This window comes from Brienomyrus brachyistius, chromosome 18 (assembly GCF_023856365.1).
Source record: "Brienomyrus brachyistius isolate T26 chromosome 18, BBRACH_0.4, whole genome shotgun sequence".
NCBI classification, from domain to species: domain Eukaryota; kingdom Metazoa; phylum Chordata; class Actinopteri; order Osteoglossiformes; family Mormyridae; genus Brienomyrus; species Brienomyrus brachyistius.
In genome coordinates, this window is record NC_064550.1 from 7,171,760 (window position 1) to 7,189,615 (window position 17,856).

The 17,856-nt window shown below is 43.2% G+C and overlaps 1 protein-coding gene across 2 annotated transcripts in view; it reads left to right on the forward strand.

Moving 5' to 3' along the window:
- The window catches only part of lnx2b (ligand of numb-protein X 2b), a 23,216-nt gene continuing 5,360 nt past the window's right edge, over positions 1–17,856 (forward strand). Inside the window, exons 1-5 of one of the 2 annotated variants that reach the window (XM_048983504.1) lie at positions 1–274; positions 4,636–5,211; positions 13,492–13,676; positions 14,649–14,845; positions 16,761–17,177. In XM_048983504.1, the coding sequence (XP_048839461.1) occupies positions 4,823–5,211; positions 13,492–13,676; positions 14,649–14,845; positions 16,761–17,177 (1,188 nt within the window). In that variant the 5' untranslated portion in view covers positions 1–274; positions 4,636–4,822. Of the gene's footprint in view, positions 275–3,334; positions 3,949–4,635; positions 5,212–13,491; positions 13,677–14,648; positions 14,846–16,760; positions 17,178–17,856 lie in introns of those variants that run through there. The other variant, XM_048983505.1, reaches the window with a different exon arrangement.

Below are 17,856 nucleotides of genomic sequence, written 5' to 3' on the forward strand. Positions count from 1 at the left end.
AGCGAAGATCACCTGGCGCGACTTCCTGCGCGCGCACGTCAGATCCTACGCGGCGGGGCGGCTGAGACCCGACGGCACACCTGGCGCTCGGCAGCGTCGGGCACCGAGGGACGCGGCGCACGAAAAGCCAACCGCGGCTATAAACCTTTGCTAATAAAGAGATGCGGCCGCCCCGATCGAAGAATTAACAGCAGCAGGCGCGTTCGGTGATTTTTATTCCTATTAGTACTTTTTCTTTTGGGTGTTTTTATTACTTCCGGAAAGTAACTCTCAGGTAAGACGACTTACTTTGTTTTGTTAGAGCTCAAGGCTGGACTTTTTACGCATTTTTACGAACTTGAACGCATTTTTATTAAACTTATGTAATATAATCCAGTCCATTCACCTTTTTTTTAATGGTCCCAACCACGTTTCGATGATATATCTGCCTTGATGTCACGTACCTTACATTTTCAGTTTCTGTTGAGTCTGTATTTATATATTGGTGTCAGATTTCAAGTAAATTAACTACTTTTACAGCAAAAGTGAATTTCTCTGAGGTTTTGTTTCTGTTTAGTTCATGTTTGAAGCTGTGAGTTAATCCATAGCCGCCTTTATAAAAGAAGATGGCCTCGCGCAGTGGAGCACGCAGCTGTTCTAACCTTGACGTTTTGGTGGCCGTTTAATATTTAATGGTTCAGAATTTAAGGGAATTAATAATTACACGATTCTCCAGAGACATTAAGTTAACCTTTTATGGCCCAGGAGGGGGGGGATTTCCCTCCTGTCGTGTGGCTGGGTTCCTCAGGTAGTCCATGGGGGAGGGGGGGGGTGCGTCATGTTCCCGCCCCCGTCCCCTGCAGCTGAAGCATATGGATACATAGATGGTAGTCTGCACCCGTTTGTTTATTTCACTAATCGTCTCCTTCTGACGAAAAAGCCATGTTGTGTTTTATATTCCGTCATTTAAATACAAACGTAGAAACGCCATGAACCTTGACCGTATTTAGTTTCCCTGTCAGTTCATGAAAGCATAATGACAGATGACCACTTAAGTTATATAAAGCCTGTCAAACTCTTGTCAGGCTCTGTGTTACGCAATTTATTCTGTGAACTTGCTGCTTTTTGCGAGAAGTATTGGATGCGCCGAGGTGAGAGGAGTGGCGGACTGTCAAGCGACCCCCGTTTGATATTTCGCCGCCGACCAGGGAGGGGTGGTCCCCCATGGGATATTTTGCAGATCGCTTTCATATATACCATATTATACAGGCGGTTGTAACGAAAGTCCGGCCCACCGGGAAAATGGCCTAATTTCCGACGGCCAGTCGGCGCCTGGGTGAGAGCGTCCGGCCGCCTGCTCCCTACCAGGCGACGCCGTCCCGCATACGCGGGCTTCGCCACGGAACAGTGGCGGGATTATAGGGGCCCACGCTCTGTTTGTTTTAATCCGGGCGCGTTGTCGTAATGGAGATAGCTGTGCCTTGTGCAAGGCCCTCCCGGTCTGGCGGCTGTCCAGGGAGGCCGCGTAGGCTCACACCAGTCCGGTTGAGATGGGAGCGCACACGGACGGGGGGAGGCGCGGTGGCACGAGCGAACTGTGCAGGGAGGCAAGGTCAGGAGGCAGTGCTCTGACTGCGTGCTTTGTGCTGCCTTTGCTAAGCGGGCGCGGCACCCTGGCACGGAATCATACTATCTTCATATCACAAGAAAAGTTCTGATGTAAAAATAGGAAAGCAAACAGTACTAACATATTTAGAAAAATGCCCCAAGGATTCAGCCTGGGCACAAATAACATTTAATGTAAATGCGTCCTTCAGTTATTTACAGTAAAACCTACAGAATGCATTTCTCGTTGTTATTGCGAAGGTCATGGTTGAGTACTTAACCTCAGAAACCTCAGGCCAGCAGTGCAGTGAAACAAAACAGGTAACATGCTTTTATGTGCTGAAAGGTGTAGTGTATGTATTATGAAGAATAACCGTCAAGGGCATAGGATAGAGTTTGATAGTTGTGGGGGTGGGGGACATAACTTAAATATTCCAATCAAAGGTCTAGGTAATATGGGAGGACGAATGAAGCCAAATTAATTATTTGCGGGTACATGTGCTCCCAGTTCCTACACACCTTATTACAGTACGTTTTATTTTGCCGTCTGTTTTCCTTCAAAGTGTACCGGTCAATGAAAATAATAGGTACAGAGAACAGCCCTGACATATAAAGAAAAGCACTTTTAAAAGTTCTCTGCAGCTTTAAGTGTGACACACAGTCAAACTATTATATGACAACTGTGTAAAGCACTGTAGATGCTTCGCATAGTTTATGATATGATAAACTGGCTCTGTCCTTTGTTGTGTGTGTGAAAAGTTTACTGTATATGCCGTTCAATGGCTATATCTCAGCTCTGCTCAGAACCTGCTTTTGTTAACACAAGTGCCACAGGCATGTAGCCTGTTTGGAGAAGTGATCCATTCACTCCAGTCAAACAGGCCCTTAGGATAGACAGAGGATCCAACATGGTTGTAATCTGAAAGCCTATCTAATCCTTACAATGGGCCAGCAGAGTGTAATGTTAGACACTAGTCTGTCTCCAACAGAAATTTCCCTTTGCCATATATAGGAATTCTCGCTTTTTTTGTCTAACCTTTTTGTGGTATGGATCTTGCATAACAGTAAGTGATGTTTTAAAATGACCATTACTTAACATAAAATGACTCCCATAATCTCTATGGGATTTATGTATAAAATATTTAGGGAGTTGTTAAAAATTCCTGTAACTGAAGAGGGTTAACATGTTTTTGAAGAGATTCAGGCATAAGCCTGATGACTATGTTCAACTTCTAGAGCTAATGAAGTTGTGGAAGAATTTGTTTTTTTTCCCCCTTATGGCTGAACTGTCTGAAATTGAAGCCAGTATCTAAACAGTTAATGAAACCACGAGCTGCATCCTGCATGTGTCTTGTGGGATTAACAGTGCAGGATCCCCTTTCTCCTCTCTCTTTCTGTTTTCTCCTCTCACTTTCCATCTCCACCCATTTTCATTTTGTTTGTTCTTTTTTTTTTTTTTTTTCTTTTTTACCCCATCTAATCTCTCTTCCCCGTTTCCCACCCTCCCTTGCATTAGCAGGTTTATCTGAGGGTAATTTAAAAAGCAGGTGGGTGGCTTTCTGCCCATTTAGGTATGTGTTTTTTTCTCTCCCCCAACACGTTACAAAAGTGTGGATGTAACTGTCATCTATAAATAGAAAAATGGCAGAAAAAAATCTTGCTTTGAATTAGATGTCAAGAATTCAAGGGCTTTGTCATGTGCAAGGTACACAGTCAGACTTTGACCTGCAGTGAAATGCAAGATGGTCAGCTCCGTCATAAAAATACACTTAGTCCCTTAGTACTAAAGGGGGAATACTTAGTCCCTTGGTAATAAAGGGGGAAAAGTCCTGGGGCTGGTTAGTACCAGACTGCACTGGTAGTCAGTGTCTGTAACAGGGTCCTACCAGTACACTGAGCACCTTGCCTTCCACAGCCAGTGTCACTAGGCAGCCATGCAAATGAGCCTTTCCCACAGTGCACCTGGCTGTCAGGGTGTCCACTGCGCGCGCATGCACACACACACACACACACACACACACACACATACACACACACACAGAGACACGCGCGTGCCTCCCTCCCTCCCTCGCACAGACGCGGGGCTGGAGGCGCAGTGCTCTCGCTTCCGTCAGAGCAGCAGCTCAGCCTGGGAAGTCTTACCCTCACAGTGAAGTCGTTACGTTGCCGCTTGCATTCAAGGTTAGCAGGATGACATCGGTGACGGACGGAGCGGGAGCGCGGTGCTGGGGTTGAGCACGAGAGCTCTGTGTAATCATTTCCACCGCGGTGGGTGGCCGGCGCGGTGCTGGGAGTATGCCAGGACAGAGGGATGTTAGCAGCCAGTGCCTTCGGCTGCTGCCCTTGGCAAAGTTTGGCTTGCAGGTAAGGTGCAGGGATGGTGCACATTAGTCTGTGCAAGTGTGTGTGGAAATGTGCTCAGGAAGGCTTTTGGGATGTTGTGTGATACGCTTTAAACTGTTCATTTATCTTTTAAACAATGTATTGATTTGAATGAAATAATATGCATCATTCACTCAGCTGTACAGCTGCAGGGAATAGCCATTCTGAGTGGAGACTGGTAGCTATTTATTGTCATTCTGTGGACTTTACGGTACAAATTTATTGGTTACTGATGCACATATTTGTTTCTTCCTGAAGTAGTATTAATACTCTAAGGTATGCTTGTAATAACAAGGGCAGTTTAAGGTGCATTTTTTTTCTTTTTTTTTCTTTTTTAAAAAAAAAAACTCACTGCAAACTAAATAACCTGCTGCTGAACTGGGGAGGGGTGTAATTAACCACCCAGATTAGTGTGTTGTGGGTCATTTTTGGTCTCATTCTTCTGCCCGTTGCTTTTAATTTCAGGGAAATGTTTTGAATCCTGGCTTTTCTGTGCGGTTTAGTTGTGCTGCCTGTTTTGGGATAGCGTTTGACCGAGAAGGAAACAAGCAAAGAGGAAACAGCCACAATCAGACCCGAAGGAAATGTGTAATTTCCTGTAACCGGACCGTGAGCCGGGGGTAAAATCTCATTCGAGCCACATTTTTGAAATGCGTCTGTCTGTTTTAGGAGTCTGGCATGAATCATCCTGGAGTATGAAGCTTCTGGATCTCCTATCGCCTGAATGGATCGACGCTGCGGCTCGCTGGAGTAGAAATCTGGGGCAGCGGAGGTGGTGAGGAGATCTGAAGGATACAAAGACGCACTGATTTCTTTGAGCTGAGGGAGTTGGGCTAGATCCTCGCTGCCCTCCACCATGACAGAGCCCAGGACCTCGACACCAAGCTCCACCTGGGCGCAGGTCTGCAAAGACTGTGGCCAGAACCATGCTGCACAGGAGAACCACCTGTACGAGTACCGGGATGAGGTAGACGACGAACTGGTGTGCCACATCTGTCTGCAGCCGCTACTGCGGCCCATGGACACCCCGTGCGGCCACACGTACTGCTACCAGTGCCTGGGCAGCTTCCTGCGTGAGCAGGACTTCTGTCCCGTGGACCGGCAGCGCCTGCAGCTGACCCAGTGCCGGCCCTCCAGCCTGCTGGTGCGCAACCTGCTGGACAAACTGGGCGTGCTGTGTCCCTTCCAGCCCCTGTGTGGGCAGCAGATGCAGCGCTGTGAACTGCAGCCACATCTGCTCAACAGGTGAGGGGGGCGTGGCTAAGGAATGGGGGGTGTGATTGGGCAGTCCGGTGGGGGTGAGTGGTGTGTGATGTCACACGCATGTCAAGGATGGAATGGGTGTTGGGCACCAAAGGTCAGGTCATCTAGCAGGTGTTTGACTGACTGTTTCTCAGCTCAGTCCAGGGACCCACAGGCAGTCTTTGTTCCCTCCCAGCTCCCGAGTAGATTGGAGGCCACGTTCAGTACAGGCAGTCCCCAGGTTACAAACGCGATCCATTTCCTAAGTCTGTCTTTAAGTTAAATTTGTATGTAAGTCAGAATAGATGCATACAGTTCTTATGTAGTATATATATTACATTTGTGTATATGAAACACTTATGAAACACTTCTAAATACACTAAAACATGATACAATGCATAACAATACAGTAATAATAAAAGTAGCTTCATACGGTACTGTACTATACCTGAAGCGGACAAACCTCAGAAGCCGTGCAATGTTCTCATGAGCATCACATGGTAGTGCATGCATTGATTATTACGAACCATCGTATTTAACCTGAATATAATAGGCTGTATGGCAGTCCGTTAGTGAGTACGAGTTGTCCGCAAGTTGGACATTCTTATCCCAGGGAATGCCTGTAGGTCAGGTTCAGTGCTTTTCCCCAGTGAGCAATGCACTTTGTTTTTCAAAGGATATTATGTATTTAAACGTATCTTCATCTGTGTGTGTGTGTTTGTGTGTGGGTTTGTATTTACCATTTGGTCCCCGCAATATGGTAAAATCTGTCTTTAGCTTTTACCATTTTAGCTTGTGGGGACGTTTTTCAAATTCCCACATTACTTTTTATGAAAATGAGGTTTGTAGTCTGTGACTGCAATAAAAAACAAAAAAAACGTCTCAAGTCTTGTAATTTGTTTGATTACTTATGGTTAAGGTGAGGTCTGGGTAGAGGTTAAGGTTGTCATTGCTGGGATTAGGGTTTTTCACCATATAAATGGTCACCACAAAGATGAATACAAACGTGTGTGTGTCGTGCGCGCGCGCGCTCCTGTAGGTATCAGTAAAAAACATTTTATTACAGCTTTATCACGGTTTTGACCCAGGTCAAAGTAAATCTGCTGCTTCAGATTAATTTAATGTGCTGTATTAAAGTGTGTATTAAGATCAGTGGTGAGGTGCCAGAGGATGCATGGGTGTGTGGGGAAATGCAGCTGTTAAATGTGTTTTAATTGTTACTCTCTTAGACTTCCTTCCTTTCCACGATGCTTTAGGCATTGTAGATGGATTGCATTTTCCAGGAGGAGGGAACGTAGGAGTAGCTGTAAAATAGCAGGCTTTTTATTTTGTCTTGTGAATTTATAAACTTCTATGCGATTTGTCCAAAGTGCTGACCTTTTACCTGATTTAGTTTCCCTTAGTTTAGTCAAGCAAAAAAAATGTACTTTGACATCACTTTATCCATATCCAGGATCACTTAGGTTTCTTTTGAATTGTATACTGATGAGCCCTTTAACAGTGTTATGTCACATGATATAAATATACTAACCATTAGACCTGTATTGATCATCTACTGAAATAATAGCTCTTCGAGCATCATTCGGTTCTGTTTTTGTTTACATTATCTGCTGTTGTTGAGAGCACTCTGAAAATATTTCAAAATTCTGATTATCTTAATCTGGGTGACCTGAAGCTCAGCAAGCCGCACTGTGACTTTTAAACTTGCAGCTCTGGGGGTCTGTCCCTCACTCAGTGCAGGTTTAAGTGTGTCAGCTGGGTTGATGTGTGTTTGCTGCGGTGGACCGGAGTCCAAATTCAGGGTCTACTCCTGTCCTGTGTTGCCTGGCAAATGCTTCATGCTTCACTTCCGAATCTGGCCGGGAAAAGTGAAATATGGGTAGATGGATTTAGTTAGTGCTAAATTGTATCCCCAGTTAACAACTTTTTATTTAAGGAAGTCGCATTGTACATTTCCTGTCATACATGGTCAAGTCACACACAGTAAGACTAGCCACCCTGTTTTCACATTCCTGATTCTTCTGTGAGTAGCTTTAAATCGAAGGCTTAAAATTCCTGTTGGTGCCTCATTGTTTTAGAAAAACCACAACATCTGATCCTGGAAAGTGGGCAGTAAGCAATAGGGTGTTAAAGTGGAAACACTTTTCGCAAGTACAGGAAACCACTGATCTCTAAAGCTTTAAGCAGTGTTTTAACACATTAACACTGATGGTGACTTCTAACCACTTATGTAAATCTCTCTGGTTAAGGGTGTCCACTAAATGCTATAAATGTAAATGTTTTTATTGGAACTTGGGAATCAACAATATTGATATAATCCTAATTGCACCTTATGAAGTACAAGTAATATTCAGATACTGACTGGACCTGCCTGTTATGCACTGTTAAAAGGAAAGATGCTAAAATGTTGCTTGGACCTTGTTGAAACCATGACACTCGTACCGCCAGTGAATCTTTTCCAGCAAAGTCGGAAGTACTTGTGTAATAACCAGTGGCAAAGAGGGGATGTGACTTTATTAAATAGTTTTTCAGCTAATGAAGCAAAGTAAAATTATGCTTTCTGCAAATGGCTGATCTACTAAATTGGTTTTTAGGTGGAGTCCGATTTGTCTATGGCGGAGAAAAATAAATTGCCTTATGTTTGCCTTCATTTGATAAAATGCGTTTGAAGTATTTTGCACATTATGCTGCTAATGAAGATTTTGATGTTTAAAACAGGCTTATGTCCAGTATTGAAAGATACAGAAAATTGCTACCTTTTAAGAGTGAGCTTAAATGAAGTTTCAATGACATACTCATTGTTTAACTGTTCTATTTCTGTGTGCATACTGAATTGTTTCCCCCCAACTTTTTACTGTAGGAGTTCTTTCATATGAAAAATTACTGGAGGGAGATGACTTTATAGTGTTCTCTGGCATGTACTATCTTGGAATAGAATGTCTTTGTCACTGTACTGAGGGCAAGTACAACAACATTTTCGTCTTTGTATATTCCAACTTGCTCTCCAATGAGAGACAGACATGTACAGGTGAGAGTGGAGCTTGAGGTCAGGGCACCGGGTCAGCCATTTGTGCCGCACCCCTGGAGCAGTTGGGGTTAAGGACTCAGCACTGAGATGATCACTCTGCAGTCATGGGATTTGAACTGGTGACCTTTTGATCATGGGCACAAGAGTTCTAGCCTGCAGAACCACACTGCTCAACAGTGCTTGCCTGAATATGCTGAAATGTATTTTGTGTGTTACGTGCTGAATAAACATGCATTTGTTTTCTTTTTATATGGAATTATTTCTATCCACTTCTGCTCTTGGTATAGAAAGTTTTATTTCCATTAAGCAGAAGTAGCTTTTAGACTAAAATGCCGAGTGGTGGCTGTCTTTGAAATGCGCTGTTTTCATGGATTACATTGTAACTGTCTGCTTTCGAAGCTGTTTCTGTCCAGCGTCGTATTTGCCTGAGCAGTAACGTCATGTGCTTCACCTGCTACTTATCTACCAGGCCTGCTGGGAAGACTCATATCACACAGCTTGTGACTGGCGCCACTGCAGCTCTGCATGCTAAACATTGGACAAACCTCAATAAAAGCCGGTTGGACAGGGCTACACAAACAATGACCTTTGTTCACAGTCCACTCTTCCTGTACATAAATGAAGTAAAAATAAACAAATGAAGGAATGAACTTAACCAAGTAGGAGCTTCATATAAGCATAGCGTATGTTCCCTCTTCCATTTTTTAATTTTCCCCTTTGTACTGTGCTGTCAGGTCAGACTAGTGTTAATTATCTTCACCTGATGTCATTTCCAAGACTAATAAATCCTGAGTAGATGTCACACACCTCTGTATTAAACAAAGTAAAAAATAAATTATATGGTTCAACAGCTTGATACACACACAGATAATCTTGTTAGAAGGGCTGCGACTATAACTATAAATGTAAGCTCTTAGTAGAGTATTTTGCCTTTGGCCTTTCGACATTAAATACTTGTAATAACAAGTTGGACTTTTTTTGTGAATCATTTTAAAGTCTTTCTTGGCTGTTTAGCTACACGCCACTACTCTAGCTTACTGTGTAATTTGTTTGCTTAAGGTCTTTCTCAAAAGAAACTGCAAAAACGGCGACAGATGCATGCTGTCATTGCTGTGCTTCTTTACAAAACGTCAACAGCCTCTTCTTGAGTGACACTTTACGTTCTCTGTTGTCTGCTTCTATGGGAACCAAAGGGATCAGTATCCATCAAGGATACAGTACTGGATCCTGCTGTTGAGCCTTCAAGCAATGTGTAACCAAAGCACATCTTTGGCTGCTCTTCCTCATCGTATATGTAACAGGAAAGGAGTGCCAGATTGCACCTTGTTGTGTTAAAAATATGAATGGCTTCTGAACTGCAGACAGTTCTTCCCCCTGAGCAAACGGAAACATTGTGGAGCTTTTCAGATCCAATGGGGTTTGCCTCAGGTCGGCATCATCATATGAGTTCCTTTGAAAAACTATAGTGCGTAGTATATAATCTTCGGATACTTTTCTGGAAATTTGTGTTGGAAGCTTTTTGAGGAATTATCCAGAATTTGCGACGCTTGTGCTAAAGGTCGTTCACCCTTGGGTTTATCCGGCAAAACACTTCCCAAAATTGATAGTTTCCTGATTATTCCATCCAGATAAGGCCACAGTGAGAAAATAAAGCCAAATGAATGTTGAATTTCAACAATTCTGCTTTTTGTTTTTATTTTTATAAATTCACTTTCTGCTTTATCTGAATTTAGAGTGAATGATTTCATGCCTGAGGAATGCGATACATCTGCATCTTCTGTTTGGTATTACTATGCTGTAGGGACACAGGCCGATGTCACTCTCCCTGCTGCTCCTGTGGGGCTTCCCAGAGAATGAGGGAGCAGCCTGTGCAGCCTTTCTCACAAACACCCTCTGACCTCGAATGTGCAGCAATAAAATCAGGGCTGCCTCATCACTGCAGTCGCACTAGAATGTTTGTATGATTTAAAATTTGCCCTACAGTCAGCCAGCAACGGCAGGAAGGTATGCCAACTCTGCTTGTTGCCCTTGGCTGTACTTAAGCTAACGTTCATTTTTACAAAAAGAGAGAGAAGTCTGCTAGAAATTCATTGTATTTAAGAATAAAGAATCATAGCACAATGGTGGCTCAATGGGTTACACTGTGGCCTTGCACCTCCAGGGTTTTAAGTTCCTGTCTTGGTTCCTGATTCCTGTTTTGGCTCTTTGTGTACAGTTTACTAGAAGATGTGTAATTTGGCTGAACTGGTGTTTCTCAATTGCCTATTGTGTGTGTCCTGTGATGGGTCGTCGGCTCATCCAGGAAGTCTGTCCGTAGCTTTTTGGAAAAGCCTCTATGTCCATGTCTGAGAACACATATTAAATATCTTAAATTTTATGACTTTGTGCTTCTTTTAGTGAGGGCTGGCAGGCCAGTAATATAAAGGCAAAATCAGCATGTATTGCTAATTAGGAAGTTGTCTAAGGAAAAGTGGGAGAATGTGTTATCGCCCAAGAAAATATAATATAACTTTTGAGTAACACAATGCAGTACTTATGATTCTTTCTAGTGAACCAGTTTGTGCAACATTGCTTGAGGCATTGGGCATGCGTGCATGCATGCCTTATTCATGACATTCTTTCATCAGCTGAAATTGTTCCTATTGCTGCTTCTCATTTACCGGTTTCCTAAAATCCCAAATCTTTCCGTGAGAGTTTTTAATAAGTTTAGAAGAAGAGGAGGAATGCCGATTTGCAGTATGCTGAGAGATTATCTGGTTATAATACCTTAGAGAAAGATAAGAAACTTGTGGCTGCAAGTTATTTTTCTTCTTGTCTGTACAGGCCTTTACAGATAGTAGTAGGTAAAAAAGATAGTAATCCAGACATTGTTTTCTGAATTGCTGCCTTAAAATGTCCCACAGAATATAAATACAGCAGTGGTCATAGTGACAAATGTATTAGAAATCCAAGCAACAAAAGTTACATGTATATAGTTTTTACCTGTATGACATATTTGCATTTTTGTGCTTGTAAGCATATTAAGTCAAAGACCCACCTCAGGTACACAATGTACACTAAGCACAATATGTGTTGTACAGCATTGCTAACTGTAATATAAAAACTTGTGCAATTTATGCAAGAATTAAATTATATACAAAAAAATTAAGAAATGCTTATTTTAAAAAAACACCTCAGAAGAGGTGTTTTTAGAATGATACAAACTTAATGGAGTTTTTGGTTGTTTTATTCACAGTGTTTGAGATTACAGTATACTGGAAGACATTTTGCCATGTCACATTTTGACATTTTACTTCAGTTTGTCAGCATTCGAAACTCTAAACTTTTAAGTTGCAGCGTTGATATAAACATGGATTTTTCTTTGCTGGTGGTGTTTGAAATGCTTTTAACAGATGGCTCCTTCAGCTCTTCCGTGTGTTTTTCTCTCTTATCAGAAGAATGTAAGCAATGTGGTGTGTTTACTCCCCATGAGGCGATACTGGGGGCCTTAGTGCGGAAACAGGCAGGGTGTGAAGTAAGCTGGTTGCACCTGTCAGGCCCTGCCTTGCTTTGTGATGGTCAGTCCACTCCCTGCCAGCCTATAATGCAATTCACCATACCTGAGTGGCCCCTCCCCTCCTTGCTCTGTCCAAGTGGTTGCCAAAGCCCCATGCCCCACTACATACTGGGCAGTGATGGGTGAGAGTGCTTTTCCCATCCCCTGAATTACCATGCGGTTTTTCCCTGGGTATCCCTAGCCGTATAAGTCATTGTGGACGGTATGTGGCTCAGTTTGTTAAGACACTATGCCTGTGATTGGAAAATCACCAGTTCAAGTGCTGTGGTGGGTGTTATGTCACCACTGGGCCCTGGAACAAGGCCCTTAACTCCAACTGGTCTCAGGTCTGGCTGACCCTGCTTTCTCAGTTTGTTGTGGGTAAAAGCATTTGCTAAATAAATGTATGCATATCGTCGCTGTCCAATGTAAAATGTCTCCAAATTGGCATTATTCCCAGAACATGAAGTAATGCTTTTTCTCAGAAACTGCTTTGCAGAATAACTCTAAAACAGCAAAATAAGACACCTTTATCACAACAAAAGGAAACCTATCTTTACACAGTTGTCAGTGAACAGTCATGTTTTTGATTGGATACTTGCTTAATTCAATAAAATTGCAAATTTATTGGTTTCATAACAAAAATCATTAATTCCTTTGCAAAAATAAATTACATTAGATTTATAGTTTAAGTAAAATATTTATTTTAAGTAGTAGTAGTAATAAATTGACACCCAAATTATAGTTGTAATTATATACATTAAACAAAATAACGTGGTTACATATATATAACAACAAATTACCCTTCATGCAAAGTGCGTGGTAAAAGGCACAACTACCCAGTTAACACTAGAACCGTCTGTTTCCCCCTACCAATGAACATCAAACTCCTTTAACCTCCAAGCAAGATGTCATTTGGTGTATGCAGCCCTTTTGATTCAGCTAACGTACCATTAGTGTTAATTACAGTAGCAAATCTAACACCAACAACCAAAAAGCCAAAATGTTTATAAGAGTGTGACTGCGTTGTCCTGAAATTGTAAAACTTAAAAGTTTTCAAATGCAGTATTCAATAAAATGTTGTATAAATAGATATTAGTTTATTGGTGACTTAATGTTCTTCAAAGTTTACATTATTTAACTGTATAAAGTTATTTTATATGCAGATCACCACCTCTCAAGCATCTGGTGCCACCTCTCAAGCATCTGGTGTGACGCTTGTACTTTTAGATTTTCACGCTCACGCAAGATGTCTTACGACAGATCAATATTATTCTATTATAAACCGAAAAGTAGCTACATCAAAAGCATTGGAGTAGTTTGCCCAGAAAACCCTAAAAACTATTTACAAGGTAATAAAACTGGAACTTACATGCAAATGCGTGTGCAGACTTGTCTCAAACTGAAAATTTCACTCCAGCGAGCTGACCAAAGCTGGCAACCCTGCGTTTTATTTGAAATGAAAAATAAAATGCACTGCACTGTTTTCAGCTGAAATGACTTGTCATTCCCTTTGTTTACATCGAGTATGAGAAAACATCACCTCTGTCACTTTTTGTTTCTTTTCTAAATGAAACTGCCCATACCCAACTGTAATAGTAATTAAAATGTACTTAATATTGTTAGTCAAAAATTGGACATACGTGGTTTTCATTGGACAGCTGTATGTATCTATCAGTGGGTCATCTCTGAGTCTTCTGCTCTGCTGTACATTTTCTAGATGTCCTGGTTTCAGGAAGCTGCGGGAAGAGTCTGAGAAGAAAAAAAGACCCCCCTGGAATGACCTGAAAGGAGGCAAGACTGAGGTGGAGCCATCGGGAGGCACCACGGCCTCTCGCTCTGGGAGCTCCCGGAGCCCTGGGGAGCCGGGCTTGGTGAACCCCGCTTTTGAGGAGAGTGAGGACGGTAGGACAGCCTTCCTCTGCAGCCAGCAAAGGGGCCTGAAGCCTGGAACACACCAGGCCGATACTGGGCTGTTGATGCGAGTCGGTGACTGCCTGTCGCACCAGTGTGTGTGGCACACTGGGAGTTGTGACCCCCTTAGGAGCTATTTTGTGCAGTTGAGCACGTGGAATCAGCCTTGTAGCTATTTGACAAAATTGACCAGAGGGGAAGGGAGCTGATTGTTTGTCGGCCTTCGTTGGTGCTAGATTATTGCCGTCAGCTTCGGGTGTACCCAACTTAATAATTAACATTTTGTAACATATTAGGCCATCCATCCATTCATTCATCTCTCTGCCACTTTATGACCAGATAAACAGTTGGAAGATGGATGTCTTTGTGTAATTTATTGACTGCAAAACTGCATGTTGCTGCGTGATTAAAAAAAAACCCACATATATGACATAGCAGATAAATTTGGATAGACAGATGTCAGATATAATCTCATCTCAGTCAGTGACTGCTGCTGTACTGCAGTATAGAAGATCCTATAAGCTGGGCTAGCTTGACCACTAAAGAGTCAGTTATGAAAATATGGCAACTTATTTTTGTGTTTTACGCAAAAGAGGCTACCGCAAGCATAAAAGTGAGGTGATGGATTGATTGCTCAGGGTGAAGGGAGTGGAACACAGTGACACATAGCTCACATAAAAGGAGGTGGAGGGCAGGACAAGCCATCTCTGGTTTTCTGTTTGCTCTACCAAAATGAACGTAAATATTTTCCGATGAGATGACACACTCGTGTTTTCGTCATCAAGTACAGCTCGACCTGTACTTTACTTACAAGACCTCCCTCTTGTTCATTCCAAATCAGTGACACTCACAGCTTCGGGTCTGTGGTAAGACGTCACGAAGAGTGTGGCTGTATGATGACAGCCCCCTGTGTTTTGTGTACATTGGTGTCTATGAACACAGAGTTCCCTGTCACCTTCCCAGATGCCCCTATGAGATGCAGCCTGGTGGCAGAGACGAACGTGGTGGAGATTTTTCGCACTGAGCCAGAGGAGGAGCTGGGGATCCATGTCGTTGGTGGGAAGGACACACCGTTGGGGAACATTGTCATCCAGGACATTGTGCGGGACTCCCTGGCAGCTCGTGATGGAAAGCTGGCCCCCGGGGACCACATTCTGGAGGTGAGCAAGCTTCGCAGGGGGGTGCTTCATTGCTGTCGCTGCCGTGGTTTTTGTAAAGTGCCTTTGTTGGTTCATCAGTGACGGTTCCTCATTGCTCGTAGAGTTTTACTTACACAAAAATGTTCTGACCGCAGAATGAAAAATGATTGGTTGTCTCTCAGAACCCTTCAGATTATAGAGGAGCTGGGGCCAGGACTGATTGGTTCTGCCTCCTTTAGTTGCTTGGATCCACCTCCTCTGCAATCTGACTGATTACGTCCAGTCATTTTTCATTCTGCCCTCCGAACATTTTTGTGTAGGTAAACTCTCGTCATTCATCTCCCATGTAGATCACTTTGCCTCGTTTTGTCTTTGATAGCTAGTATGCAGGATATGGTTTGCAGGTTGTACACTCAGTGTCTGTGATCAGAGGGTTGTTGGCTAAAGTTTCATGGTTCACATTGGTGTCACCAGTAGGCTCTCGAGCAAGGCTTCTTACCCTGTTTGTTCCAGGGACACTGGCGGACTGTACTGTCTGATGTTCGCTTGATGTTGTCAGTGAAGATTTCCGGCACACTTTGTGTAGGTCACTCTCCTGGTGCTGAACCATGGCTAGTTATACAGTTCTGACAGTCCTGATGAGTTGTACACTGATCGAAAGACTATGTTGGCGTTGCAGTCGCTTTTTTGTGGGCAATAAAAAAAAATTGAAGATGAGCGATGGTCATCACGTGAATTTGCTTTGATATTTACATTTGCATTAATCACCTTTCATTTTGATTTAAGAAAACGAGCCGTGTGTGTGTGATAAGCAGTCGTCCCGCTGTGGGCTGCATCCCATCCCACCCTCTGCTGACTCCCACTCCTCTCACTTTGCTCCATCAGGCAGAGCAGGAATGTAGCGCGCTGATAAACAAAGCTGACAGAATGGGTTCACATTAGTCTCTGGAATGCTTGGGACTGCCTTTTGTTCTCCGCTGACCAATTAGAATTGTGGAAGTGTGACTATGATCCTCTCAGCCTATTGGTTGCCAAAGGAACACTTTATTATTGTTTTTTTTTTTTTTTTTAACATAGGTTGGTGTCTCATGCCAAAAGGTATGTTGAGATAAACATCAGCTGCTTATTAAAAGGCCTCCTCCTTTTCCTATTGCAGAGTAGACTTTAATTATACATGCTGTCAGACATGAGGTTTACCGGCACCTTGAATTTGTATTGAATGTTTTGATAGCTTGAAATGGTTGGCAGTATATTACATTGCAATATAACCATGATTATATGGCGCATGTGCAATAATCACCAGGGCTGTAGATGATGGTTACAAACATCTGTCCGGTTGCCAGCTTTCCGGTACTATACGGATGTTTACTTACACCCACAATTTGGTAAGCAGATTAGTAGTGTGCCTAAAACAATATTGAGAGATGTATTGTGATGCCCAAAAGTTAATCTGTATAAATTCAATTTATCCTTATGTTTATTAAATTTGGTTAGTGCTGCATGTCACATGCTGCTGTTTTGGTAAATCATAGAAGTGATAAGCACTGAAGTGGTGATGAAGAAAGGGACAGCTCAGCAGCCACAACAACTTTTAAAAGAGGAGATATTGTGATTAAAGGAGGTAAGACGTTGGTGGTGTGGCAACAGTTTAAAGTTCAGAATGTTTGTTAAATATACAGGTATGCTAAATCTATACAGATTACTGACTTTTGAGCGTTACAAAACACCTCTCATCAATATTTTAGGCACACCGCTAATCTGGTTACCAAATTGTGGGTTTAGGTAAAGGTCCGTATAGTCAGCAGCCAGGCGTCTGGACAAATCTTTACACCCATCATCTGAAGCCCTGGTGATTATTGAGCATGATCGTGACGTGATATCATGCAGCCCTGGTCTTAACAAATCCATCCTGTAAAAAGGCTTCTCTGTCTCCTAGGTGAATGACATCAGCGTGGCAAGCATTTCACACGCCCGTGCCGTCGCTGTACTGCGGCGGTCCTGCCCCGTGTTGCGCCTCACCGTCATGCAGGAGAAGGGCTTCTCCACCCGCAACCCGCGCCCCGAGCACCACCCAGGCTCTGCCCCTTTCAGCACCGCCTCTGCGCCGGCTGGCCCGAGCCCCGCCCCCTTCGGTACAGTGATCCAGGTGACCCTGATGAAGAGGGACCGCTCAGAGCCACTGGGCATCAAGCTCATCCGCAAGTCTGAGGAGCCGGGCGTCTTCATCCTGGACCTGCTGCCGGGTGGCTTGGCAGCAAAGGATGGCAAGCTGCGCAACAGCGACAAGGTGCTGGCCATCAACGGGCAGGACCTGCGACACGGCACCCCTGAGAGCGCGGCGCAGATCATCCAGGTTGGCCCACAGCTCCTCGCCTCGCGTCCGCTTCTGATAGCCATTAGCATTTAGCCGGAGCCCAGCAGGTGCCATAGTGTTGTGCTGTGCTGCTAAATCTCAGGTGTGTTTGCTGCAAGAAAGTTAAAGTTTCAAAAGATTCAAGGGGTACACGGGTGTGTCATCTCCCTGAGTGCCACGGTGTGACTTTGTTGCATACATACATTAACTAACATGGTTGCTGACACTAAAAATTAAGGCAGCTAAAGTAAAAGCATAAATAAATCCACATAATGTACAGCTTTGATGCTGAAATATTACAAAGTTCTAAGCCAGAGCCCGACTCGACCCCATTTAAGTAAAATGATTGTAGCGTAACTCTAAAAATGTTAATTATACAGTTAATTCAGGCAGTGAAGTAATGCTTGGGTTAAGTATCTCAGGTGTTATGCTCTTGCTCAATAGCAAGAGTGTCTGTTTATCCATATTAATTGAACTAATTATTTATCCTGGACAGCACACAAGCCCAGACCATTGACACTGTAGGGAAACCATTGATTTTCATTGTTCCACTTGTTTACAGCTCCATGCTTTTATCGTAACTCAAATGGAAATCTATGCATGGCCAATGCAAGATTTCTTCTGCGTAACACGTGACCTTCACACAGCTTTTCATGTGGTTTTAATTAAGATATAGAAA